Raw genomic sequence first — 26541 nt, 5'->3', positions numbered from 1 at the left:
ATCAAAGTCATGAAATCCTTAGGGATAAATCTAACAGAACACAGCCAAGCTTTGTACAATGAGAAATAAGCACACACATTATATGTATCTACAGACATATCCAAAAAAGGCACTCGCTGCCCCTCTGTCCGAGACCAGCTGCGCCCGCAGGCCTTCTGCAGTCCCATCACGGAATCCCTGGACACAGTCCCTCTCAACTACCACCGTGCTCTGCCTTGAAAACACGGCCTCTGGTCTAATTTATCACTTACACCAACCAAGCTGGAAGAAATGACTCACACTCCAACAAGAATGCTCAAATTCGAACAGAAAAAAACATTTTCACTATTTTCTCTAAGCAACCATGAGTGGGAAAAACATCAAACATTTTCGGGAAATCATCACACTGTCATGTTTTTCACTCTTTCAAACCTTACTCTCATCTCATATGCCTGAGACTTACGCATGAGCATCTGGTCTCATTTCCTTGCCTGTGATTACGTATTCTTAAATGGGCACACAACGCAAAGATTTCTAAATAAGAGAATTCCATGGAAGCGGAACCCTCCTCCTTTTTGTTTCCTCATCATACACTCTAGTCACACTTCTTAAGTGGTCAGCGTCAGATAACGTAGGTCAGCGACTGAGGATCAGGCCCAGTCCAGGGAGCCCTCCATCTCCCGGGCCGCCATCAGAGCCTTCTGAAAAAGCCCTTGACACGGATCTCCATCATCGGACAACACCTGGGCCAGAAGAGGCAGCCACTGCCCAGGGCCTGCTAATCCACCACTGAAATGATCACAAACACACTTCTGTGATCTCTGTAAACTGTGAGGGCCGGCGGCAGGGACTGTGGCTGTCCCGCTCACTCCTGTGTCTGCAGCAAGCAGCACAGCCTCCCACAGACAGCCCACATGTGCCACTTGCTAAATGAAGGCACCCACGGCTCTCACCACACCTTGATGCTTTCTTCCCGAGGGCCCGAGGAAACCTTGAACCTCCCCTCGGCTTCAGAGCTGGCCACGAGGTAAGGGCACAGGAGAGGAACACTGTGTGACCGCGGCCCTCAGCAGACCGGGCGGCCTCACAGAGCCCAGGAAGCCTCTTCACTCCTCTCATCTGGGGGAGGCGACAGCGAGAGCAGCTCTTGCTTACTAGGAACACTGAGTGTTGGCTAACTCTGCTGCCGCGGGCACAGCTCACCCGTGTTTGTATTTCTACTGCAGAGAGCAAACATTCCGCTTATTTAATTTATACCTCGTGCCCCGGACACAGGGAATTTCCTACTCAAGTGCTGACAAAGTTCTGCTTCCTAGTGTGAAATACACCGACATTTAAGTAATTACGAAATGCACCCTTTTTAATTCACTGATGGTCATCAGTGGCCTTGTAAAGAGGTAGCTGACCAGGTTAAATCATTAATGAGGATATTTATCTGGCGTAGCAGCACAGAAGGCCCAAATCAGGAGCAGAGGGCTCACACCATCATATTATAGCTTCTCTCTTCTTTTGTTACAAAGAGAGAGAGAATTGGCTTTACGTTGGGAATACAAACAGAGGGAAACTGGCATTTCAACCAACAACTTGTACTCAGGAAAATTCTGATTTGAAACTATCCTGATTCTTTTCAGACATACAACGATCCCGTGAGGACCCTGAGCGCTCTGCCCTCAGCAAGAGCCTCGGGAGACGCCGCCTGCTCACACCGCGCGGCTGTGCGGGTCCCTCTAAAGTGCGGCATGTCACACAGCAACGCTGGTGGGGTCACAGGCAGGGACACGGCTGTGTTAGTCGAGCTGTCTCAGAGGAAGGCTGCAAGACACGTGTGGCAGCTTTTTGTGAGCTGAAGAGCTGGGGAGCTGAAAACGGAAAAGTACATTAAGCAAGAAGAGGCTTAATTTCTGAGAATTCCATTAGTAAGAAAGCCTTTTGATCAGCACTTAGTAAAACACCAACACGAAGACCCGGACGTGACGTCTCCACAGCAACTCCTGTGCTGGAAAGTTCTCAGAATTCAGTTTTCCCACCGGCAGACCTTGCGGTTAAGTTACCCAAGCGGGTACTTAAATCCGCAATGTCAGGAGCCGCCGAAGCCCCAGGACCGCGTCCAGGAGCCGGTCCGCTACACAGAGCCGTCTACACTAACCAGAACTGACACCACGGCCCCACGGAAGAGAGGTTCAAAATTGTCCATGAGACGTGCTCTTTAACTCTACGCTCTGCTTCCGCCTAATGCTTTCAAATCGTTAACAATATTCTGAAAAAGTTAAGATGTTAAAAATGTCAAGAAAAGTAAATTACGAGTTTTCATACGCCAATTCTTTTTGTTGCTGTACATATAGTGAAGAATATAGTATAGAAAGTCTCCAACCTGAGCCCAGCTTCCCTCCTCATCCTCCTGATGTTACGTGGTTAGGAATGAAAAGAACACAGCTGTTAGTATCGGTGAGCTTAGTAAGGCAAGCAGATCAACTTCAGAAGGTGCAGCGAGACGGAGGGGAAAGTTCGAGAAATCAAGGTATCATGCAAAACGCATGCAAAACAACAATCCCAGCTTCTCAGGCAGGAGCCGAGGCCCCCCCGGCAAGCACACTCAGCGAGGGAGAAAATGGGCCAGACCCTCAAAATGGAGTGTTCGGCCGAGGCCTCTCCCTAAAGGAGGTGTGAATTCAACCTACTCTAAAGAGAGAGGGCCTACCAATGTAAAGTTCCTGGAAAAATCGAAAATAAGACAAAATACGGATCCTATTTTATACATTTGACTAATACCTAGCGGAAATACTTATCAGGAACAACTGAGTGTAAAATGACCTTTCTGTTTCCCACAAAAAGGCCGGGAATGGTGCCGCTTGTAAGTGGGGTGCCCTGGGAGGAGGACAGGCTCGGGGCGGGACTGACCGTTTGTGGCGAGGCCGCGAGTGTTTCCATCTCCTCATGCGTTAACCAGACATTTCCTGTGGTCTACGGTGACCCAGGGACCACCACATCCAGGGCGAGGGAAGCAGTGACAGAGAGGAAGGTGGCAGACACGTGAGCCACGGGCACACAGGAGGAGCAGGGGAGGCGAGGCCCGTCTCCCCCTCTTCTCATTTGAGATGCCCACGTAGAAAAGGAGAGAACATCGACCAGCTCGCCCTTCTTAAAGAGTGACCACACCTAATTAATGCTGTGTGGTCAGCCACACGAGAAGAGCCCATGATTCCTAGAGCTGGATCTGCCCTGCTCACCCCCTGAGGTATGTGAAATATAAAGAGAAGAAAATACATTTTGCGCCTCTCAAAGTGTGAGTAATTCTCCAGTGCCCATCAACCCGCCCCATGGGAAAGGGCCTCAGCCCAGGAAGCCCACACAGCCGAGCTCCGGACTGGGGGAGACGGCTCGGGGCAGGCGCTCCCAGGATGGGGCCTCTCGGCCTGCACAACCTCGCCGGGGGGCTCAAGAGGCAGGGAGCAGGACTGAGTGTGTCCAAAAGAAGGCCCAATCGCAACTGTACCGGAACACCGGCCCCACGTCCTGTCCCCGTCACTGCAGCCGCGGACAGCCAGGCCCCGCGGCTCTCAACTCAGAGCTTCCCGGGGGACGGGCTCTTCACCACTGGCCGTTAACCTCAGCTCGCAGGACGCGAGCTTTCTCAAGACAGTTGATAAAAACTTGGGGAAAACCACCCCAGCGCCTTCACTTGTAGAAAGGCCACTCTCATGTGAAATGATGGGGGAACAGGGACCAGATCGGATACTGCGACAAAACTTTCCACTGGGAGAAGAGCTGTCTGTGTGACAGGTGAGAACACAGGCTGATTGTCGCTACCACAACTCTTTACTAAGAGACAAAATCAAACAAACAAACAAAAAAGGCTCTTAACACGTTTTGTGCAAAGGAACCGAGGCCTGAATCGGGCCCTGACCTGCTACTCAGAGAAGCATGCCTGTGAGGCTCTTGGTTTCTTAATCAGGGTTTTTCTCTCGAGAGTAAACCAAAAGCTAAAAGCAGAGAGTGGGCACAGGGCCAATGAAAAGAGTCTGCACTTTAGAAATGAGGCGTTGGCCTGCCCTTATCTCCCAGTAACCGCTAATGTTTTCATTAGATTAGTTTTTAACGTTTCAAACAGGAGGACCCTCTTTAAGGACGTTCGAGGTCTCCCCACGGGGAGCAAACCGGATGAGCACAGGTAATGCCTGGTGCGTGAGCACACGCAGGCTAATGGACTGCTCAGAACCCTGAGCTCCCAGGGCCCTCAGTGCCAAAAATGGAAGCACCGAGGGGCCCAACGTCACATTAGAGTAAAACACTGCTTATAGCGCAACTGGGGATCGAGGCTTTTTTCCCTTCACTTTTGATGAATTTATGTTTAAATTTGTGATCGCTACTGTTGTTTTCAGAAACTCCTACTTCTATGTTACAATGCAGCCACTGAAGCCAGGCTGTTAAAAAAAGCATTCAATAAAGTATTTTTAACCACTCAGTTTTCACCCGTTAGAAGCTGTGATGTTTCTGCAGGCTGAAATTTTAAACCGGAGCCCTGGGTGTGTTTACGAAGACTTGGAGAAGCAACGTCAGGAGGGGATAAACTGCTTTCAGGGAGACGCACCGTTCTTGACGTAGGAGGGGCTGACGGACTCGTGAGGGACGTGATCGCCTGAATGGCCAGCCTCAGCTTCAGCCTGTGCAGAGGGTTGCTGATGCCGATCTTGCGCTGGATCTCCGTGTCTGACAGGGTGGACATGATAGCCCCACTTTTCACGTTGGCTCGGCAGGCGGCCACATACCAGGCTGGCAACCCAACCCAGAGCTAGAGACAGGAAATGTTAAGGCCAGAAGGTTATGCACAGTGTGTGAAATGGATTAACACGTTCACATGAGTCACATACTTGATCCAGGATCGAAAGACGACTATACCTCCAGCCAGACGCCAACAGTTGGCCCATCCCATTGTGCAAAAGGTAAACCTTGTCTCCGGGCTTCCTCGAGCAACTCATGCCTACAAATAACCAGACAGTCACAGTGAAAGACTCGATCACACGCATACAGGAAGCAAGTTAGCAGAGTACTCGCTCTATACACTTTCACAAGCATAGTAGCACATATCTCATTATTTTCCTTTCATCTTCTAAACCATCCACTTAACGGTAGTTTGGTACATGTCAGGAAGAACTCCTGAACAATGAAATGCTGACGGACTCGACAAGGTTCTCTGTAGAATCATCTCCTCGCAGAATTAAAGAATTATTACCCACTTTAAAAAAACCCAGCAGAGCCTTTGTATCCAAGCTAGGACATTCAAGCGAAAACATACTCGCTCTTCTCTTTCTAAACGATGAGGGAAAATATGGAGAAAGAGGAAACTAGACCGGGTCTGAACAGAGAAGCCTGCCTCTGTGGGAGCTTCACAAACGTTCAGCGTTCACACCACCAACACCGAGAACAATGTGGATTTTTAACACTAGGAATGGTCTACTGTAGCAAGCAAGTAGTGGACTGGATTTTGGCTGTTTCTCTTCCACGTTGCTAGTTAGCTAACTAGGTACTTGCTAAATTCAGACATTGGGTCATTTCTGTGGTTTAACCCACAGGCTTCAAATCCAGAAAATTTCAACCCGGACAGTTTCTACCAGGACCCCAGACGGAGTGTGAGCCTAAGATGCCCTGCGCTGACAGCTACCGTGGGGCAGGAGGCAGGGAGGAGTCCCAGGGCCCTTGTGAGATCAGAAATATTCTGTAGGCCTGATTATCAAATAGGCGAACTGGAACTTTACCACATTACCATCTTTGCAAATGATTCTGTCTACTGGGAACATGGCTATGTAAGAGAGAACAAAGAAGCTTCACGAATCTTATCTTACTGCTTTGTGCTGTTTACCTCCAAGCCTTTCTAAGACACCCTATCACTTTGACAGGGAGAGCCTCGGAGAGGAGACGGGGCTGCTCACCGCACGCGCCCCGACACCCCAAGTCATTTTCCATAATCATTTCTACAGAACACGTCGTCGAATCTTTTACTTCTAAAGATACATAACAGCTCTTCAACATATTGAAATGCTATTAGACTTTTCTTAAGACTATGAAGTCTACGGACAATTAAAGCTCAAAACGTTTCACACAGGATCTCAAGTAAGTGTTCCTTAAGTCACCCTTAGGCTTCTGGGGAATAACAGATATTGTAACTATCCAGGATAATTCGACCAGAGGATGCAACAAATATCTTAATAGCTCAAGTAGAGTTAACAAGGGGCAAACTTCTCTAGTTCAAATAAGCAAAGCTACTCATAAATAAAAAAGCAGCCAAGTCCACTGGAACTGCCGTCCCCCTGACACAGGAGGCCAATGCTGGACGGAGGGAGGAGGAGGGCCTCGCTGGGCGGGACCGACCGCCAGTGTGCTGAATTAAGTGCCACTTTGTGTTTCCTGGGGACAAGTTCTCCTCAAGGACAGTGGCTCTATCTTATGTAAACATGTCTGTGAGCCATAGGAGCCATACGAGCAAGACAAACACCTCCTCGGCAGACAGAGCAGGGAAAGACCTGAACCCTGACAGCACGGTCAAGGCCCAAGTCCTGCCCGCCTGGCCCGGCGGAGGGGCGGGGATGGCACTGGTGCCGGGCCAACAGGGCTTTCCGATCCCCACACTCTGAAGTGAACTAAACAGGTACTGAGTCCGGGGCACTTGGCAGAGAGTTCGTTTTTCATATGAAACAGACACTCACTGTACACAGGAACATAGGGTTAAAAATAGTCTGGTAATTCCATCATCTGGGGACTGGTGCACACCCTTCTGACTTCACCTGCAATGGTCGTTGGCTTTTATCAACAGCTTTCTCTAGTATGGATTACTTCTGGGTTTCACAGCGCAGGCCCAGCGCCCTGCTGAAAGGGCGATAAGGCAATGGAGGGAGAACGATGCATCTCTTAGATGCCGCCGAGAGAGACGCGAGAAGTGAGCGCGAGGGCAGAGGAGACCCCAGCTGGGCGGCCGGCCCAGGTCTCTGTCTGCTTCCAGCTCCCTCCCCTATCAGGCTAGTTGGTGACCTTGAAGACCCCACACGGAGCCAGATCCCTGCGTTATCACCCCAGGCAGGAACACCAGCACCCCCTTCTTCTCTGGGGGTGACTGTTCTGTCACGTGAAGAAGGCCCCTGCCCGTGGGAGAGGAGAGGGCAGCGCCCCTGGAAGCTGTGCAGGGTAGGGCGAGCACAGGATGCGGAGACCAGACTGGAGACGCCGGGGCCAGCGCCACTCCTGCCCTCTCTGGAGCTCGGTTTCTCGAACAAATACGCTCCCTTCTTGCTCGGTCTAGGAACTGCCTTTCCCTGCTGGCCACTGAGAACGGCCTCAGGCAGACGGCCGCTCTCCTTCGTTTGTGACTACTCATCAGAGCACTTTCTAAGAATCAACAGAACCACCCGTGTGGTTCGACTTCACCGCAACCAGAGATCACCATGAAGGCTGCTGAGTCCTCGCGACAGCTAACCGCCAGGGCACGAGGTCGTCTTCTACTGGCCCTTCGCTCCAAGGCCTGAAACCCGAGAGATCGAAGGCGGCGGGCCTCTCAAGTGCCGTGCGTTTCTCTGCATCCTAAGTCTACCCGAGGCACCCACCTCTGTTCTGCAGAGGCTGAGGCAGAAGCTGATATCCTGGGGCAATGAGGTGTATTCTGTGTGCCCAGATTCTACGGCCCCAAACCACTGTCCAGAGCAAACAGAAGACTCGTCTGCTTTCTGTTGTTACGTATTTCCCTCCTCTGCTTGGAGATACTGCAATCTCTGTCATCGCTTTGTCCACCCTTAGGATCTGCGATCTCCGTTTACAGAGAGCTACTCGAGAAACAAGGGCGGGGCTGCCGTCCCTGCGGGGTAAAGGGACGAGCACTGGGCCTGCGATAGTCAGCCAGCAACTCGCGGCTGCTTGGCTGGGACTTGACCTCCTCCCTCGAAGATCATTCTAGACCCCAAGGGCGATTTTTTAAATACCTCTATACCAGGAAACTGATGTGCCATGCTTCCCAGCCTTAACATTAGAGTCAGAGGAGAAAGACATTCAGAAATATGCTAAATCCCCTGGGGAACAGGCACACGGATGAGACAAAGGTCATGTAACCCGTGAGTGACGGCGTGTGTTTTATAACTAGGACAGGACACGATGATGAAGTTATCTTTCATAACGAGAAGCGGTGTGGGCTTTGCTGACCAGACCCCAGATAAGGTGTACCATCCAAGCGACACACGCACCTCGTTTCTCTGAGGCTGACACGTTCAGTACCATGGCACCTTGCACCAACACCTGCTGGGCTCATGTCACAAACACGGCTCTACGGCCCACGCAAAGCACTACTCCCGCCATGGGGTGCAGCTCGCTGTCAGAGGCTGGGGGTGGGGGCGGCCAGGGTGAGGGGACCCGGGACAGCTCTCAGCAAAGCAGCACGACTCTCCCGGAACCTCAGTTCAGAGCCTGAGGCTGGTGACCGCCAACGCCACAGGCTGTAACACACGCTCAGCACAGCACACCCTCCGCCTCAACTTACCCTGCAACCACACTAGAGTCAACCAGGGAGAAACGGGAAAGAGAGCATTAGAACACCAGGTTACTTAAGGCGACGGAGTTCAGACAGCACCAGGGACACCCGGCAACGCTGTGGGAGCACCGCCAAGCGGACGAACACAGTGATGTCTGATTTCACGCCAGCGGTACCCTCCACGGATTCATTAAGCATGTCCAGCACCGAATGCGCCCACCACTCTCTTTTATGTACCTTAGACAAAACCTCAAAGTCAGCTCTCCACCGAAGTCACCAGGTTCTTGAAAACTCTCTAAAAGTGGATGTGTTTGGCTGTGTGACTTTGGCAGCTAAAGGCACACTTTTGAGGTAATAAAAAGAAATATTTCTGAGGACCGTATTTTGATTCTTACCTCTATAATGCAATAAACGTAAAACTGTATTCCAATAATACTTTTTCCGGATAACTCAAACATTTTCCCACAAGTATAAATAAAGCATTTTTCCTAAAGTCAATTTTATTTCTGGTTAACTGACAGAACTAAAATTACCCACTGTAGTCAGACAAATAACCTCCATACTTTGAATTTTTCCCTAGTAACTTACTAGTACGTCCTAGAACTTGCCGTGCACGACCACAGAGTTCAGAGAACGGCCTGCCCCTGGACAGTTACAGCTATGGTGACACAGAAGTGCAGAGCCAATGCCATCACGGGGAACCCGGAGCTCCAGAGAAACCTGCCTACCACCCACCACCACACACGCTCCCCACGCAGCGGGAAACGGAGTCACGTGCCGGGACAAACAATAAAGGCTGTCTCCACACAGCCAAGTGCTCAAGCAGACCTCCTGCGAATTACAAAATAAATTTAGAAAACAAGGGTGAACCCAAACTTGGGCCAATTTGAATAGTTTGTGACCCTACAGGAACCATGAACTTCCGGGGACGAGGACCGAGGCGCACTGCCACAAACCTTACGGATTTTATTCCAGCATGTGCAAGCGTGTGCACTAGAACACGTCAGCAAAATCTAACGGACACATTTTTCCTGGCATGGCTCCAGGAGGCAAAAGGCCTGGCTGGGATACGTTTCACAAAGGCAAATGGCAATTACCCAAGTTACTTTAAAACATTTTTATACAGTTCAAAGACAGCAACGTTCAAAGCACGTTTTGCTTTCAATGGTGTCTGCGGATTTCCATTCACGGGGACCTGAAAGACTGAGTATTCCTAGGGCATGGTGAGCAATAACAGAAACAACGGCACTTCGCCTGAAATAAGACCAGCAGTGGGCCAGTCAAGAAGATTAGCACGATTCTGAGAAGAGAACGAAAATGAGGCAGGGTTCACAAAAGGGAACCCAACCGGCAACTCTACAGCTAAAGGCACGTGGCCTCTAGGGGAGAGGGTCCCCGGGCCCCAGCGTGGTCCTCGGGGCGCACTGTAGGCCCGGGTGCCACACCAATGAGGCTGTCTCAGGGTACTTGAGTGGCCAGACGACCTTTCCTATCGTCAGACTGACCACAGAACCTACCAATCGTCAGCCTGTCGCAAGGACCAGCTTTGCCATCTGACCACTGGCTCTCGCCCGTCTTCCCCATTCTCAAGGTCAGCGCTTCCCTCTGGGACTGCTAACTGCCCCTTCTGTCATAGAGGGTGGTTCAGTTTCAGTTTTCAGTCGCCAGTTCACTGGGATACTGTCTCTCCCTACCTCGTTCATCTACTTAATTCTGGTTGACATACGGTCAACCAACACACAACCTGCTCCCGATCAGAACGAAGCCAGAGAAACACGCACACACTATTCCTCCATGCCCCTACCCCGGGGCATCGCAGCGTCTCAGCACCTTTGCAGAAAATGATCACCCTGCTATCACCTATTTTCAGAGTCAAGACAAATCGGAATCAAAATTTAATAAACAGACCACAAAATCACGAGTCTATTGAAGATAAAAATACAAAATCTACCGGAGGAGGAAAAAAGGGGCAACACAGCGAATATTTCCTGACAGATCATAGCCCGCATGGCAAACTCTGGATGCTGGTGATCAAGTCGGAGCGGTGGCTGCAATTACACACTCAGTTCTCCCTATTTTAGGATGGCTGGCACTGTTGCCAGTGCTTTACGTGTGTTTATGTAGCGACAGATGTGTGTCTAACACTCACAAAGCCGTGTGAGGCGCGTACCGCTGCACTCCCATCTTAGAGGAGGAAACCGGGAATGCAGCAAGGCTAAGCGGCCCCTCCCCCCAAAGCTGACGCACTGGAGCCGGACTCGGGGCCCCACGCCTGGCGGGGAGCCCTCCTCGTCAGACAGCTCTCCGGGGGACGGGAGCCTCCCCTGAGTCCTCTCCCCCTTCCTGAGCAGAGGCTCTCAGCCCCCCAGGAAGCACAGTCTCTTAAAAGCTTTAGATTAACCTTTCAGAAGGTAATATAGACACATAAATAGATACTACATTTATTAAATAAACGTTAGTTAAAAATCAGGCACAACTGAGAAGTGTTCAGTGAGATGGACAAATAACGAAAAGCTTACTTTTTTTGAAGTTTCCGGTTTTTCTCCGCCTGTCCTCCTAGTTTGCTGAGTCCCAAGGCATCCTGAGCTGAGTTTTCGGTCTCCAAAACGCCAGCTGTGAGGGCCCAGCGGTTGAAACAGCGAGAGAAATCAACACGGCCGCATTAGGTGAGTTCAGAAACAGGTGGAAGAGCACTTGCAGGCAAAGAACACCTCTAAAGGCTAAGTTTCTGACTAGGCAACCAAGGCACGAGAATGCTCGAGAGACAGTGAGCCCTTTCTGTCTGGGACGCCAGGTTGTTCAGGGCCAAAGAACGTCCACCGTGGCTCTCTGGGTCGCATGTGTCCCAGAGAAAACATACGCCTCCTGAGCTTTCACTCCCTGAGAACGCCCAGCGTCTTCGACAGACCGCCCGTGGGAACAACCGGGGGCACACAGTAGGCACACACACGGCAGGCCCCCCGCCTCCATCCTAAGGGTTAAGAATGTTTGCTGGAAGCCACCCACCTTGTCCTAATGACTCCTTGCCGGCATGTCCAGGTCGGCCCTTTTCTTTCTTGCCAAACAGGCGGCCGATGGAGGACTTGATGCCCTTCTTCTTGGGGGCTTTGTGGAGTGAGTCCTGGCCACTATTACTACTGCTGGGGTTGCTCACGGGGCCGTCCTGTGAGCCTGTGGAGCTTTGGGGACAGAAAACGATCTTTAATGAGCGCCCTCGTCCCAACACAACGTTCCATTCACAGGCACTACAACACTCCACGCTTTTAATACTTGCTCTTCCAACTACACGAGCATTCCAAGTCTCCTCCAGGCATGTCTCCTTCGCAAAATGCATCGCGTGTAGAAACGAAGGCTCCCAGCCATCCCACCACGGAGAACCGTTTCTGAGGAGCTGAGGCTCTGAGCCGGAGCTCTCCTTCTGAGAAGGCTTCCAGTCCGAACCATGGAAGGCAGAGAGCACCATGAGCCCACCTGAGGGCCGCCCCTCGGCTGTGAAGATGCTCTCCCAACTGGAGGCCTGACCCCAGCGCCCCAGCAACCTCCCCAGTGCCACCGTCCCTGCCGCGAAACAAGAGCCACAGGGCCTACTGCAGAGGCGGCGAGGATGGACACCTGCACCCGCCACCGAGGGCTGCCAGGGCGGGACAAAAGCACAGCCCGTGGTAGTTTGACATAGGAGCACACTAGTCACCCACTGGCTCTCATGGTCCCTGTGGGGAGGCGCTTGGAGCGCTGGGGACGAGGTGGGGCTCTCCACAGCTCAGAGGCAGAGAGCGCATCCGAGCGGCGGGACACGGACGGTCCTGCAGAGCAACGCTCAGAACACGCCACATGCTTAGCAAATGCTCCACAAGAAGAGAAAGTTCTCACAAGAGTCAATTTGCAGACTCTGAAGAAATGAAGGCTTTCTAAGATTGCTGCTATCACTGAACTCTCTTTCTAAACTCACGTCGCCCAAACAGACAGCATCTTCTGCTGGGCTCACCTGAGCTCCCAGGGCAGCCCGAGGGCATCATCTAAATCAACTCAACTCAATTAACCAGTATTTCTTTAAAGTCATCATTCTGACTTTTTTCCCCAAGAAGAGAGCAATGGATTTCTGAAAGCTGAGCATGAGAAGGCGGTCTGTTTGGAGCCGGGCTAGGGTGGGACGCTGCCCTCCTTACTTCCGTAAGTCCCTGAGGTCCTCGTGGCCGACCGTGTGCAGCGCCCCTTTGTGCAGCCTGTCCAGCCGAAGGGACCGCGGGGAGGGCGGGGGCGAGGTTTCACATTTTATTGTCGTCTTGTCGTCTCGTACCTCTTCTAGGGAGGCTGGCAACTGAGGGGTTGAGACCAGTGTAAAATTAGTGAACAACACACTGTGACCAAAAAAACCCCACAACACATAGGCTTTAAATTATAACCATAAACTTATGTGGAAATCCACGAGCTATGCTTTCTGCTGAGTACAACCAGCCTCGTTCTAGCCCAACGCCACGTTAAAGGACCGTCTTACTTATCAGGAGCAGGAGCACAGAGCAGAGCCCGACTCCTGGCCTACGAGCACCAGAACGAGCGCAGAGACCCGGGCAGGACACACGGGCACTCCTCCTCCTGAGCCTCCTCGCAGCCCGAGGGCCCGCCCGCCCTAGGATCCTAGGCCACCACGAGGACAGCCACTGAAGGGCACCGAGATCTGAACCACGCCCAAAACCTCGTCCTCACACAGCACGCACGGCACTCACTGTCCCTGATGAGGAGCTGAAGACGAACGTGTTTATCTCCTGATGCATTCAGAAGAAACACCAGAGAGGGCAGAAACCTCTTGGGTAAACTGTCCAGAACTTTTTGTTTTGGGAGAAAAAGAGAAATAGCTTGTACCATGATCCACTATCATTTTGAGTAGTGATGCACCTTCCTGGACTCTGTAACAAGTGGAAAAGCAAAAAGGGATCTAACTCCTGCATCCCAGACACGCCTGTCTGTCTCATACGTCTCAGCGTGCAGAACAGATGCTATAAACTGAGGTCTTTCTACGCGGTTTAAAAGCAATTTGTTTAAGCCGGCTCAAAGCAGTCCTGGCCTTCCACTGGAAGATCCTCTCCTTCAGACTGCCAGTTTTCCCGTGTCGGGGAACGTGAGGACAGGAAGGAGGCGGTGGGGAAAACGTTAACTCCGGCAGGTCTTACTGATCCATGTGGCTCCGTGGTGAAGGCAGGGCTGGAGTCCTCAAAACGTGCGTGGCAGGCGTTTGTACAAACAGCAAGACCTGAGCAGCCAACTTGGGCTTTTTTAATGCGACTGTGTAGAGTGTCGCTCCACTGCAGCCCCACAGCGGCTCAGTGACAACCAAGGGGCTTAGTGCAAAACGGAGTCGAACTCATTTAAGATAGAACCTTAAGCCGTAGCTGGATAGATTCCGCATGCTCTCCTGATTTCAAATTACAATCTGCAGACAACCAAAGGCTACGACGGCTAGAAACTATCAATACGAAACTGAAACAGGGAGAGATTTCAAACTGAGGTTAAAACAATCACCTATAAAAAACAAAAAAGAACAGGACAGGGAGCAGTCCACGGGACTGAGTTCACTGTCCTCAGCGGAGACAGAGCTCAGGAGGAGCGGCCCGCCCTGGCCGGTGGCTGCTCCCGTTGCGCCCCCGTGGTGAGGGGCCCTGCCCAGCCCGGGGCCCGCCAGGCTGGGGCCTGCACGCTCTTTCAGAGCTGACTGGAACGAAGCTCCCCGACAGCTGGGGGGTCACGGTGGCGTAGGCCAGGGACGCTGAGGAGGAGGACAGTGCGCGGCCCACGCCGCCCGTGTCTGCACCATGCCTGCACTCCTGCCTTTCATCCTCACCACAGCCCCACAGCAAGGCCCTCGAAGGAGCCAGCCAGCCAGCCCACAGTGCCGTGAGCAACAGGGTCAGGCTGTCCTGCCTGGACGTCAATCAACACGCTCCTTCCTTCCCTGAGAAAGCCTTCCCACCGAGGGAAACACGGATGCGAGTCAGCGGGACTGAGGGCGTGCTGTGCGCCGCGGGGCCGGTTATAAGCTCTGCTCCTTGCAGATCGTGCACGGCCGGGCACCGTCTGCGGCCACCCCGAGGAGCGCGCTTCTGTCGTTGTCTTCACTTAAACAGGAGGGCAAACCAAGGCGCAGAGAGGGCGAGCAGCACACCCGGGTCACAAATCATCACTGACAGCGGGGACTTGAGCCTGCGTTTCGCTGAATCGCCACGGTGCTCTGCGCAGCGGAGGGCTCCCACGGCTGCCGCCCAGCTCATGTGCTCTAGGCGCTGCGGTCAGAGGACAGCTGCCCGAGCATCCGAAGGGCGGCCTACGAGCGCAGGATCAGGCAGCTTCTGGGTGGGGGTGCAGGCTATGCACATGGCGTGAAGGTTAGGAGGAAGGCATTCTGGTCAACAGATCTGCTCCCCAGTGCGTGCATGTCCTCCAAGAACAGGGAGGCCCGATTCACGACTATCTATAAGGAGAAGAGGCCCACTGGCCCCCGCTGTCAGGGACGAGTGAGGAGGTGAGAGAATCTGCAGAGAAGTCAGGCCGTGGGGGAAGCGACTCAGTGTCCTGGTTTTGAAATCAGACCAGTCCACACTGCAGCGTTCCCTAACTGTGTGCCCCTAGGCACAGCACGTGGCCTCTCTGAGCCTCCGTTCCACATCTGTCCATGGGGATAACGACAGTAACCTGCATCTCACGGGAAGTCCATGAGGACGAGAGAGCAGACTCGTAGAGCACTCAGCACAGGGCCTGGCATACAGTAAGAGCTCATGACAGCTAGCTATGTTTTTTTTTTTTTTTGAGGAAGATTAGCCCTGAGCTAACTACTGCCAATCTTCCTATTTTTGCTGAGGAAGACTGGCCCTGAGCTCACATCCGTGCCCATCTTGCTCTACTTTATATGTGGGACACCTCCCACAGTATGACTTTCGCAAAGGGGTGCCAGGTCCACACCCGGGATCCGAACCGGCGAACTCCGGGCTGCCGAGGAGCAGAACATGCGAACTTAAGTGCTGCGCCACCAGGCCGGCCCTTCTAGCTATGCTTATTAAAATTAGTTTTTCCCCAAACTAAAATCTGTGGCTCTGCTTCAGTAATTTCTCATTGAAAAAATACTATAGCCATTATAAATAAGCATGCAACGATGAGAAGGCAAATGAGTGGAAGAAAGGCACACCCTTACGCCTGTCCCAGCATTCTATGCAAACCACCAGTGACCTGTCTCCAACAGGACAATCGTCATTTGTGACATGCCAGGTGAGTGTCAACATGTCCATTTAAATGTCAGTGATTCACAGGGCTCATTCATGCCAAATGATAGGTGCCCGTCAATACTTCAGAGAAACAAAGGTATGTTAAATTACTAAACACTTGACCTTTCTATGATGTTTCCTTAAATCACTAGGCTGACGGACGCATGCAAAGAAATGAAGAGAAACCAGATTTACTGCATACTCTGAAGTTAAAAATTCAAGGATCAGTACAGGTAAATATATTAAAAAGAGAATGACAAGACAGATATAAGCGAGCTGAGATTCAGAGAAAACGTAACTGGAAATGGAACATCTTTTTCACCATGAAATTTAAACAGTAAGTTACTCAAGATTTACTAGAGAAACACTATAAATCGTTACTCAGGGAGATAAAATTCTATTACAACATATACAATTTATTAAAATACGGCATTTTATAGAACAAAGGGCCCTAACAGTTGTCTATTCTAAGCCAAACTTCTCTAGAACTTAGTTTGCCCTAATGAAAAACATGTCTCTAAACATCAATTTAGTTGACGAGGAAGTTATTGCAAGACTTACTATAAAACTGAACAAACCTACTTTTAGTTATTAATCACCTATTGGTCATTCATATAAAATTCTTACCTAGAAATTGATTTAAAATTTCTCAAACATAAATTTTTTGATTAAAGCAGGGTACCCTGTGAAAATACGTAAGGATAAAAGCTAGCAGAATAGCAGGTGGAATCTTCACATTCTATGATTCCTATGAGATATGTGAATTTAAAAAATAGTCTATTAAAGGCATTAATTGTTTATGTCCAACAAGTTGATGAAATTTACAGTCTTGAATATAAGCATCAAAACCAAAAGGTATACTGTTTGTGTCAAGTTTCCGTTAATTCTATACTTGGCGGATTATCTCTGTATATATAAAAGATTTCATTTCTGAATTACACAAACCCTACACAGTTTGAATAAAAGCACTCTGATCCAGCGATATCATGCCTGTATCCACATCTGTTGTACAGTGACACAGCAGTAAAAACGTATCACTACTGAGGGAAAAAGACACTATTTCATGAGAAACGAAGATAACGCAGAAACCCCACTAATGAGCCCCAGTGGCCCCCACACACACACCATGGCCCCCACTGTGGCGGTTCCCTGAGCACCCCGTGGAGGGGGTGTCACAGCGCGGGCTGAGGCCTGGTCTAACAGTGACAAAATAAACAGAAGGATGACACAAGAAATCAAAACTAAACACGGAAGCAGACACAGCGTCAGCCGGCACACACAACTACAAAAACAAGGAAAAAGAAAAACAGAACTGTTTTTACAAATTCTCTGAAAGGAAATAAGCATGAAATTGTCAAAGAGCTTAAAATATCAGCTAATGAGCTAACGATGTAAATTATAAAAATACTATGTCAAAACACCGCGAAATGGACTAGTTACCACTTCGGACGCTACTAAAGCGATTCACGGTTCATTTAATTACACGCAGGCTAACAACGCAACTAAAAACGAAAATGGGTGGTAGCAGAAGAAATGAGAACGGAAGCGCAGTGAGAAAGCAGAACGCTGTCAACATGATTTCATGCATTCACAAAACCCAGACTAAACACGTGAGAAAGCTAGGCACTATTCTTTAGAGCAGCACGCTGTCGCGGTCCCTGCACTTCCAGAGGCTGCGCACGAACGCAGCCCCGCGCTTCCCGGGGAGGCCAAGCGGCAGCGCGCTCTCACTCACGCCACCCTGGATTCACCTGCAGAACCGGTGCCAAGCATGCCACCGAGGGCATTATTAAGAGGACCGATTTAGCTTTTTCTTCAGTTTTGTTTTTGACGGCATATTCTGTACCCTCCAGTCAGGCATCCCGAACGTAAAGACAGACAGCACTGACTCTCTCTGCACATTTTCCTATATGTTACGATGGCTGCTGTATTTACTTTTGTTACACTGTCTATTGCTGGAAAACAAAAATATCCCCCTAGCTGCCGAACCCTGCAGAGCTGACCACGCTCAGAGCTGAACAAGTGAAAACTTCTCTGGAGTTCAGGCATCACCCCAATATTAAAATTAATTTGTCACCATGCTATTGTTGAATGATTAAATACGAGTTGGTTTTAAAAATCTCAAACCTCTGAGCATAACAAATGCACCTGATTTTCTTCCGGGTTAAAAATAAAGCATATTCGTGGTGTCCAAGACTTAAATCAGGTGTGTCGGGGGCGAGGGGAGACAGCACAAGAAAAGACAAATCCTTACCAGAGTCATGATACCTAGTCTGTCCACCTCCCGAGCTGGGCTGTGCGGAATCCTTCGCGGGGTGGACCGGCCACTGTTCGGAGGAGAGGAGCCGGCGAGCGAGGAGGCAGGGTAGAGGGGAATGGAGCTCACTGATCTAAAACGACGAAGATTGCCAAAACTCCCACTGCCAACTCGACTCTCAATCTCCTCCGCCCGCTGCTCTGTGTTTTCCTTTTCTTCCTGTATCAACCTAAAGTAAAAACAAAACAGTCATCCTTCCTTCATTAGCAGACAGATTAACGGGTTCAGATGAAAAAATCGGTGCTTGCATTACTGTAAGGAAACTCCAATGACGGTTGCTCCAACAATTAACACTTCAGCAAAAACGTTCTACTTTTTCTCTCTTTAACACACTCGGCTTCGGAACAGCACAAAGTACACCTTCCACTGAGTCTTACCAACTATCTCTGATCACTCGCGTTTGATTTTATTTACGTACCCCACAAGTCTGGAGGGGCTAGTTGGCAACTCTCTTACTACACAACGAGATGTTTGAATTTTACAGCTCCGACATTCCCACTTCTCAGGGCACAGCTGCACATTTACCTATCGGTTTTTTTGACTGGAAACTGGGAACTCTGATATAATCAAAAAATCAATTTACAAAGCAATCAGGAGTTTCCAAACACTTAAGTCTCTAGACTAGACGAAAACATTGATTTTTTTTTTTTAAAGGTTGAGTTCGAACAAAAGTATTTTGTTTGTATTATTTGACAGAATTCTCCACCAGCCTCATCTGAATGAATTCACGTCAACCATGCTGCATTAATTTGGAAATTCATAATTAAAGCTCTTCTCTCCTAATGTATAGTGGATGCTTAAACAGCAGTTTTAATATTTGACTATGCAAATCATTACTCTAATATTAAATTAGTAGTAACCTTGCAGTAACCTGTCCAATTAAAGTTCTACTTATATATTCTGAAAGTACTTTCTGTTACTGATACCAAGGCAGTGGACAGAATTTACCATTTATATCAGGTCAACTTGCTACATAAAGAAGAACCCATTTTACTTAGCAATACACTGTGAAAAATAAAAGCTGACGTTTATAATCCTTTCGCGTTTCCCACAGCGATGGGGAAAGGCAGTCTTCCGGGCTCTGCGGGGTTGAACACAGCACACGAACCGTGGTTTACGGAGGCAGACTGCAGGCCGCACACCCCTTCCTTGCAGAGCCTACAGCTCTCCCTGGAGTTAGTTCTGCCCCTCCTTCCCTCCCGCAGGCTCTGCGCAGGAACCGGCACTTGGCATCTGTGTCAGCTTGACAAGAACAAAATGTTGGCAGCAACTCTGCCCGGACCTCCCGCAGGGTCACCGGCACACGGCTGGTCTCTGTGTGCATGCAGGACCGGACCACGGCTGCCTCAGGCCTGACAGGGCAGATCTTGGGCTCCCTGTCACCCTGCACCCCAGACCTAAGGCCTCTTAATCCCCCCTCGGACGGGCAAGTCTTTGGCTTGATGAGCAGTGCCATGTCTGCGCCCAGGATCCGAACCAACGAAACACCGGGCCGCCTGCAGCGGAGCTCAGGAACTTAACCACTCGGCCACGGGGACAGCCCCCCCTCGGATGGGCAAGTCTTTGGATTGCACCCCACAGTCGGCCCTTTGTCGTGTAAATTTACTGTTATAACTGCTAAGAGGCTTTCGAAAGAAAACACCTCTGAAACACTGACAAGGTTAAGATTCAAACCATTCTTTGACCACTGTCTTTTTTTTTTTTTAAAGATTGGCGCCTGAGCTAACAACTGCTGCCAATCGTCGCCTTCTTTCTTCTTCTTCTTCTCCCCAAAGCCCCCAGTACATAGTGCTGGATTCTAGTTGTGAGTGCCTCTGGTTGTGCTATGTGGGATGCCGCCTCAACATGGCCTGAAGAGCGGTGCTGTGTCAGCACCCAGGATCCAAATTGGTGAAATCCAGGGCCGCCAAAGCGGAGCGCGTGAACTTAACCACTCGGCCATGGGGCCTGCCCCTGACCACTGTCTTGTAATGAACCAATTTTCACATTCTATTAGTTTAATAGAGGAAAACGCAAGTAGGAGTGGGAATTTGCCAATCTGAAAACCTCGGCTTTCTGTTCCAGGTGGTTGGGTGACACACCTGAAAACGTGAGGCTCTGAAAGACACACAAGAGGGCCCTCCTCAGCGCTGGAGGAGGCACAAGCGGCAGGTGGACGCTGCCCCAGCTCCCTGCCCCCCGCAGGGTTCAGAGTTGGGGGACACTCAGGCTGGAGGGGGGCAGGAAACTCTCCCTCCCGCTTCCTACTGCATGTTTCACCTTCGCTTGCCAGTGGACTGAACTCTGGCGTTTCTCCTTGTAAGTCACCCGCCACCTGGCACTGCCCGTGAAAAGAGTCCTGCTTCTTACCCACAAGGGCGCCAGGCCAGTCCACCTCCTCCTGGCTCTCCATGGTGCCCTGCCCCACACCACAGCTCCCCTCTGCACTTCGGAGCAGGGAGGCCTCCTCCGATGTGCGCTCAGCTCTCTGCACCCCGCCCGTCTCTGGAACCCGGCCTGGGATCCAGAGTGGCACAGGTGGACACTGAGCTCCCCGGCAACGCTCTCCAGCTGTGTCATCGGCTCGTGGGGGAACGGACCGAACCCCTTTCACCCTTCTGCAAGATCTTACACAAGTGTACCCACACCACAACTGTGGCGAGAACGCCCGGTCAACTGAACTTTCCAATCAAGGGCAACCTCAGAACTTAAAACTATTCAAACAGGATTGAACTAAGTTTTACTATCATGGGACGTGTAGAATACGTCCACAGTATTTCTTCCAGACTGTCCTAGGTAGCATACAATTCTTTAGAGACATGCATGGTGTCTGTGGTGCTATGCACAAGCCCACGTACCTGATCTCCTTGTTGATGGCGTCCAGCTGCTCCTGAAGCATCATGGCCAGCGTCTGGGCATCGGCCTGCCCACTGGGGGACAAGAGGCCAGCTGGGCTGAAGATGGTGTCCCTGTCGTCTTCGCCGTCGGACGCGTCCACATCACTCTCGAAGGCCTGCGCCACGTTGGCCAGGACACTCGCTTGTTGGGCACGTTCCCAATCCTGTTCATTAAGAGTCTGTACCTAGAAACAAGAAAATCAAATCTCAGCAAAGATGGAAAATAACAACCAAGTTACAGCAACTTACAGTAAACCTAGCAGAAACTTAAATATCTTTTAAATAGAAGCCCAAAAGATTTTGGAAAAATAGGCCATGCTTGTAAGTTGCTGACACGTATTAAGCAGGCAGTATTGCAGGGGCAGGACAGTCGATTACTTAGACTGCCTGGTAACAGTCACATCTCACTGTGGACACAAGGCATTTCCATGACGTTATTCACAATGGTGACAAGACCGAGTGCAAACAAAAACTGAAAATTAGAAAAATACACCATGGGGGGGCCGGCCCTGTGGCATAGTGGTTAAGTTCGGTGCACTCTGCCTCGGTGGCCTGAATCCACGGGTTTGGACCTACACTGCTAGTTGGCCACGCTGTAGCAGCGAACCACATATAAAACAGAGGAAGACCGGCACAGACGTTAGCTCAGGGCTAATCTTCCTCAGCAAAAACAAAAACAAAAACCACACACACAAAAACATGGCACGATCAGCCACGCTAATGGGAAGTAAAAAGTTCACTAGATCCACGGCAGCTGTGTTCACTGCAGTTGCCACACCACTGTACTAGTGTTATCGAGTAACACACCTCACTGGAGTTCCCCAATCCTCCCTCTTCTGAGCCCGGTGTGGACGAGCACAGACAGCAGCAGGCAGGGGCAGAAGGAGACAGCAGGGCAGCCGTTGGACGCACTCGTCTCAACACCCAGGGAAGAGCGAGCTGGCGGACCACAGTCTCTAGAGAACTGAGGCTCTCGGAGAAAAGGCTCCTCTGTGCCGAGCCAACTCCTGTCTCGCGTGATGGAGGGGTACCGTGTGCAATCAGAACGCGCACAGAGAAGGCATGCGCGCCGGGGCCACGTGACCCATCCCGTGCGGCTGTCTCAGCCCCTCTCTCGAAGCCTCCATCTCTTCCTCTCCCGTCCTCACTGAGCCCAGGGCCCTGCCTCCCACTTCACTGACACGACATTAGAGCAACCACAAGACTTGAGATGCCCTGCTGGCTTATCTCCCCGTCCCCCGGGCCTTTACCCATGCACTCCACCTCCCCTCCCAAGATCTGAGGTCGCGGCCAGGTACCTGGGCCCCCACCCAGGCCAGCCCCACCTCTGGGCACGAGGCGCACCCCCTCTGGCTGACTCCAGGCTCGCCTGCTGTGCTCCCTCCCTCTCTCGGGGTAATCGATTCTCTACTGGCCCACACCCATCAGCCTGAGAAGGTTTGCGCCCTTCTCCCTCCTTCAGATAACACACCAGAACCACGGAACCTGGATGCCACGTCTCTTTCCAGCCACCACTGCACTTCGTCCCGATGCGTAAAAGGTCTCCAGAGCCGCCTCGACTCCGCCTCCACCTCCTCTCCTCCTGCTCCCCTCCCCTCCCACAGAGCTGCTCCAGGATCAAAGCGCCCACCTTAAGAAGTCCGCCACTGACCTCCACCGCCCTCTCGTCTGGCCCATCGGCAGGCCCAGGCCTGCTGCTCTTCCCTCTTCCCTGAGCATCTCGCTCACTCGGCTGCAGGCCCCGTTGTCCAGGGTTTCTGCCTACCTCCTTGTCACTCTTTAGTCTCCTGCCGGTCCTTTCTCAGTCTCCCCAACCTCTCAATTTTGGAGGGGCCCACGGCTCTATCCTGGAAGCTCCTCTCTATCAACAGGCACCCACTTTGGACTTGATCTCATCTTACACCTTTAAACACCATCTGTATGGTCATGACCCCCACATCTTTATCTCTAGTCCAGACTTCTCTCTTGGGTTCCAGGCCAGAATATCCAACTGCCTACCTGACACGTCCACCTGGACAGCAGATAGGGCTGTCGACCTGATCAGGGCCAGGCTCCACTCGTCTCCCCTGCCCCGCAGTCTTCCTCATCGCAGGAGACAGCCTCCAGCCTCCAGCTGCTCAAGCACGGGCCCTCGGGGGCCTCACTCGCCTCTTTGTCTCATACTCTATATTCAACCCATCAGCACATCGTGTTGGCATGACCTTCTAATATCTCCAAATGGGTCCTTCCCTTCCTTGGCTCAAATGTCACCGTCCCTGTGAGACCTCGCTGGCTACCCTACTTAAAACTATCATTCCCCTCCTACAGCTCAGGGTACCCCGGGTTTCCTTTCCCTGCTTATGACCATCGGAAACCCTGTGGTGGTTTAAATATACGTCCACACTTCTCTAACACTCCTCCCTTGGCCCACAGTGAGGGCAGGACTCGCTAACTCACTCTAACGCGCCCAGGTGAAGGCGTGCTGCCTCCAGACCAGGGCCTCAGAGGCTCTGGGGCTTTCTCCTGGCTCTCTCTCAGAATGAGCCCGGAGCAAAGCTGGCGGGCACCTTTCCAGGACACTCAAGCAGCCCCCAGAGAGGGGCCAGGCAGAGCCAGGCGAGTGAGCCTGGAAGTGCACTCTTCAGCCCCAGGTGAGAATCCGGACGGCTGCAACCTCAGGAGAACTGAGCCCGAACTGTCCTGCTCACAGCCCCGAGCCCACGGAACCTGTGAACTCTAAGTGCTCCTTGCTTTAGGCCACTGAGCTCGCAGCAGCCTGTGACCGCAGTGAGAGGAAACTGACACACGGCCCGTACTGTACTTCTCACGCACGCTGGCTCCTCACTAGAACGTGCGCCCTGGCGGTGCAGGCATCTTCTCTGCCTGTATTCACTGCTGGAGCCCTAGTCTATAATGACGCCTGGCCCAAACCAGGTGTGCACTGAATACGGGTGCTGTAAATAAAAATACGCAGAAGTAGATAAAGACGTGCTGTTAAACAGACACAAGTAGGAAGGTATTTAAACTTCCCGATGTGAATTCTTCTCACTAAAAGATGACGGATACACGCATTCATTCACGCTTTATCGCTGCTTCCAAACCGTACTAATTACATTACGTTGCACTTAAGAGTAGGTCATATTCTATCAGAACTTGTTCTTCAGAAAAAAGCATGCCTAAAACGAAACTCTTAGCCAGAAAAAGGAAAATGGGGGGAGGGGAAGAGAGAAGGCGACCTATGACCATTGGAATCCCCAAAGTCTCAAAGTCACGGGACGAGCAGGAGACACGCCCGAGGGCCGGCAGCTCGCGGGCGGCGAGGACGGAGGCCCTTGCCTTGGACGGCTCATCCCGCAGGGCTGCCACGCGGCCTTTCTGGGGGCGCCGCAACACCGCGCTGCTGCTGGAGGCGTCTGCGGGACCGTCTGCCACAGGGAACCTGAAATCCGAGACACTGCCCAAGTGGGGTCGGCTGAAATATGGAAAACAAAAGGTCATTATTAGATAAGAAAAGCGAACTAAGTTTGTTAGTCAAGCCAGAAGCTGTCAATTTGGAAAACACGTAATTTCACAGAAAAAGGACTCCAAGGAGGGCACCTCTGTCCTCGCTCCCGCCAGCACTGAGCCTTTCAGCCCCGCCAGTGGGGACACTCCATACCTAGGAAAGCCAATGCTGCCACTGCAGACCTGGAGATGAGAGGATGGGGTCCAGCTGTCTGGGCCGTGGAAGAGGCATCCGTCACCCATGTCAGGGCCCGCAGAGGGGTGTTCAGCCCTGCCTCTGCTCGACCTTCTCCTCGACCCACCAGGAAGCACCCGCACCCCGACCTGCGGCCTTCTACGGTCACTCTCCCATTTGTACCAGGCTCCGCAGTGTGAGGCTGGTGGACACCGACACTCCTCTCTCTGCGTGGCACTGTCTGAAGCGCTCCCACAGGCCCCTCGGAGGGAGCGGCTGCAGAAGCCCTTCTGACCACAGCTCGGGCTGGTATGAACCGGGCTGGGCAGGACGCTTTGAGGATTCCGAACCAAAAGCAGAGACTGCGTGCAATCAGACTGACAGACAATCAACACTCCCGGCTAAAACAGTCCCCTGAACCAGTGACTGGGGCCCTGAGCACCCGCGAGGGAGACGCTCAAGAGAGTCACTAGGAGAGGCCCTGGGGAGGAACTGGTGAGCAGAGGCGAGGAGGGCGCAGCCCAGCCCAGCGCTCAGCCCTGACCGTGGGCACCCCAGCCACACCTCAGTCCTGGCCCGCCACCGAGGGCCTCCCTGTTCTCCGGAAAGAAGGCTGGCTGCCTTCATTTTCAGGAGGCCTTACGATCTGAGAAGACAGAGTCCATTCATCTGATTAAAGCCAGTTAGACAGGGGACCCCTCGAGCCTCCCCACCCGATCGTGGACAGGGCCAGGGTGACATGCCAACTCATCTACTTTTGGTATACACCTCTCGACATCTTTTTAAAGAAATACCTTCTTGTAGCGTTACACGAGATTTACTGCCTGTTCGAAGATCTCCAAGTCTGGAATTCCCCTTGGAGCACACCCAGCCCTACTTCCTCTACCCCTTACTCCTCACGACACTCTCACTCTCCCTCAGGGTGACTTCCAGCCCAACTGCTCTGGGGCCGTGAGACGGTTCAACGGCAGATGAAAGCGATGCACCTGAAATCCTGCGTGTACCTCTGGATGGTTCGGGAAGCACAAATGCTTCCCGATTCTGACACCCCTTCCCAGGCTTACCTGCCTCCCGACCCGCCACCACCCTGCAGCTGATCACTTGCTGAAGCCTCTCTTCTATATGGCCAATCTGTTTATGGAAGGCCACCCATCACCGTGCTTTTCCACTCCTCAAGCTAGACTACCTTTTCTCATGGAGAAGATCACAAAAACAAGATGACCGATCTCACCGTGGAGTCACACCAAATGAGCTGAGCCTGCCCTGCCTGCCAGACCCCTTCTCCTCAGTCCACCCAAGGCCCTTCCACGCCTACTGTGATTGGTCTTCCCCCGTTTCTACAGCTCCCAACCACCTCTCTTCTAGGCCACTTGACATGCAGCCTCTAGCCTTGCCTCCCTGAAACAAAGCCCTTCCCTCCGCATGCAGCCTCTCCTGCCCACTGTCTTCAGACCACTCCGCCCCAGGTGACCTTGGCCATCCCCTCCTGCCACCTCTGCACTACCAGAGCAAAGAGCTCCTTTCTCTCCTTGTCTTTCACCTCTAACATCACACCTGGGACCGGCAAACATGTCAAGACGTCTCCATCGGAAAAGCTGCCCCCAGCTCTGCCACCCCCTCAAGCTCCTACACCGGCTCCCTTCCCTTCAGGACTCGACTTCCACAAGAGTCACACACGCGTGTCCACTTCCTCTTCACCCACGTGCCTGTGAGAGCCTCCTCGCACACACGCCTGCAATCCCGAGCAGCGGGTCCGCCTGCAGCGCTCTAACGACACGAGCCTTCCACCAGCAAGGACCTGAAGCAGAAAGCAAGTGCCTGTTCCCTGCACTGGTCCTCCTCTGCACCTCGCTCTCTGAAGCGCACACTCTCCTCCTCGAAACTCCACCTTCCAGTGGGTTCGGCGTCAGGGGAAGCTTCTGGCTCTGCCCCTCTGTCCTCACTGATTTCTCCTC

At 51.8% G+C, this 26541-nt stretch overlaps 1 protein-coding gene across 28 annotated transcripts in view; it reads right to left on the bottom strand.

The window, feature by feature from the left end:
• The window catches only part of LOC138916708 (liprin-alpha-1-like), a 105932-nt gene that overhangs the window by 20860 nt on the left and 58531 nt on the right, over positions 1–26541 (bottom strand). For 24 of the 28 annotated variants that reach the window (XR_011424037.1, XR_011424038.1, XR_011424040.1 and 21 more), the window contains 8 exons: positions 24244–24379; positions 20890–21113; positions 17990–18221; positions 12652–12803; positions 11492–11664; positions 11005–11098; positions 4876–4957; positions 4568–4768 (listed from right to left, as the gene is read on the bottom strand). Coding sequence is in view for 22 of the 28 variants with exons in the window: in XM_070229944.1 (XP_070086045.1) it covers positions 4568–4768; positions 4876–4957; positions 11005–11098; positions 11492–11664; positions 12652–12803; positions 17990–18221; positions 20890–21113; positions 24244–24379 (1294 nt within the window). In the remaining 6 variants the exon portion in view is untranslated. Of the gene's footprint in view, positions 1–1683; positions 2941–4567; positions 4769–4875; positions 4958–11004; positions 11099–11491; positions 11665–12651; positions 12804–17989; positions 18222–20889; positions 21114–24243; positions 24380–26541 lie in introns of those variants that run through there. The other 4 variants (XR_011424041.1, XM_070229954.1, XR_011424042.1 and 1 more) reach the window with 4 other exon arrangements.

This window comes from Equus caballus, chromosome 12 (assembly GCF_041296265.1).
Source record: "Equus caballus isolate H_3958 breed thoroughbred chromosome 12, TB-T2T, whole genome shotgun sequence".
Classification (NCBI taxonomy): domain Eukaryota; kingdom Metazoa; phylum Chordata; class Mammalia; order Perissodactyla; family Equidae; genus Equus; species Equus caballus.
Note: the sequence above shows the minus strand (reverse complement) of the source record. Positions and strands in the feature narration are given on the sequence as shown.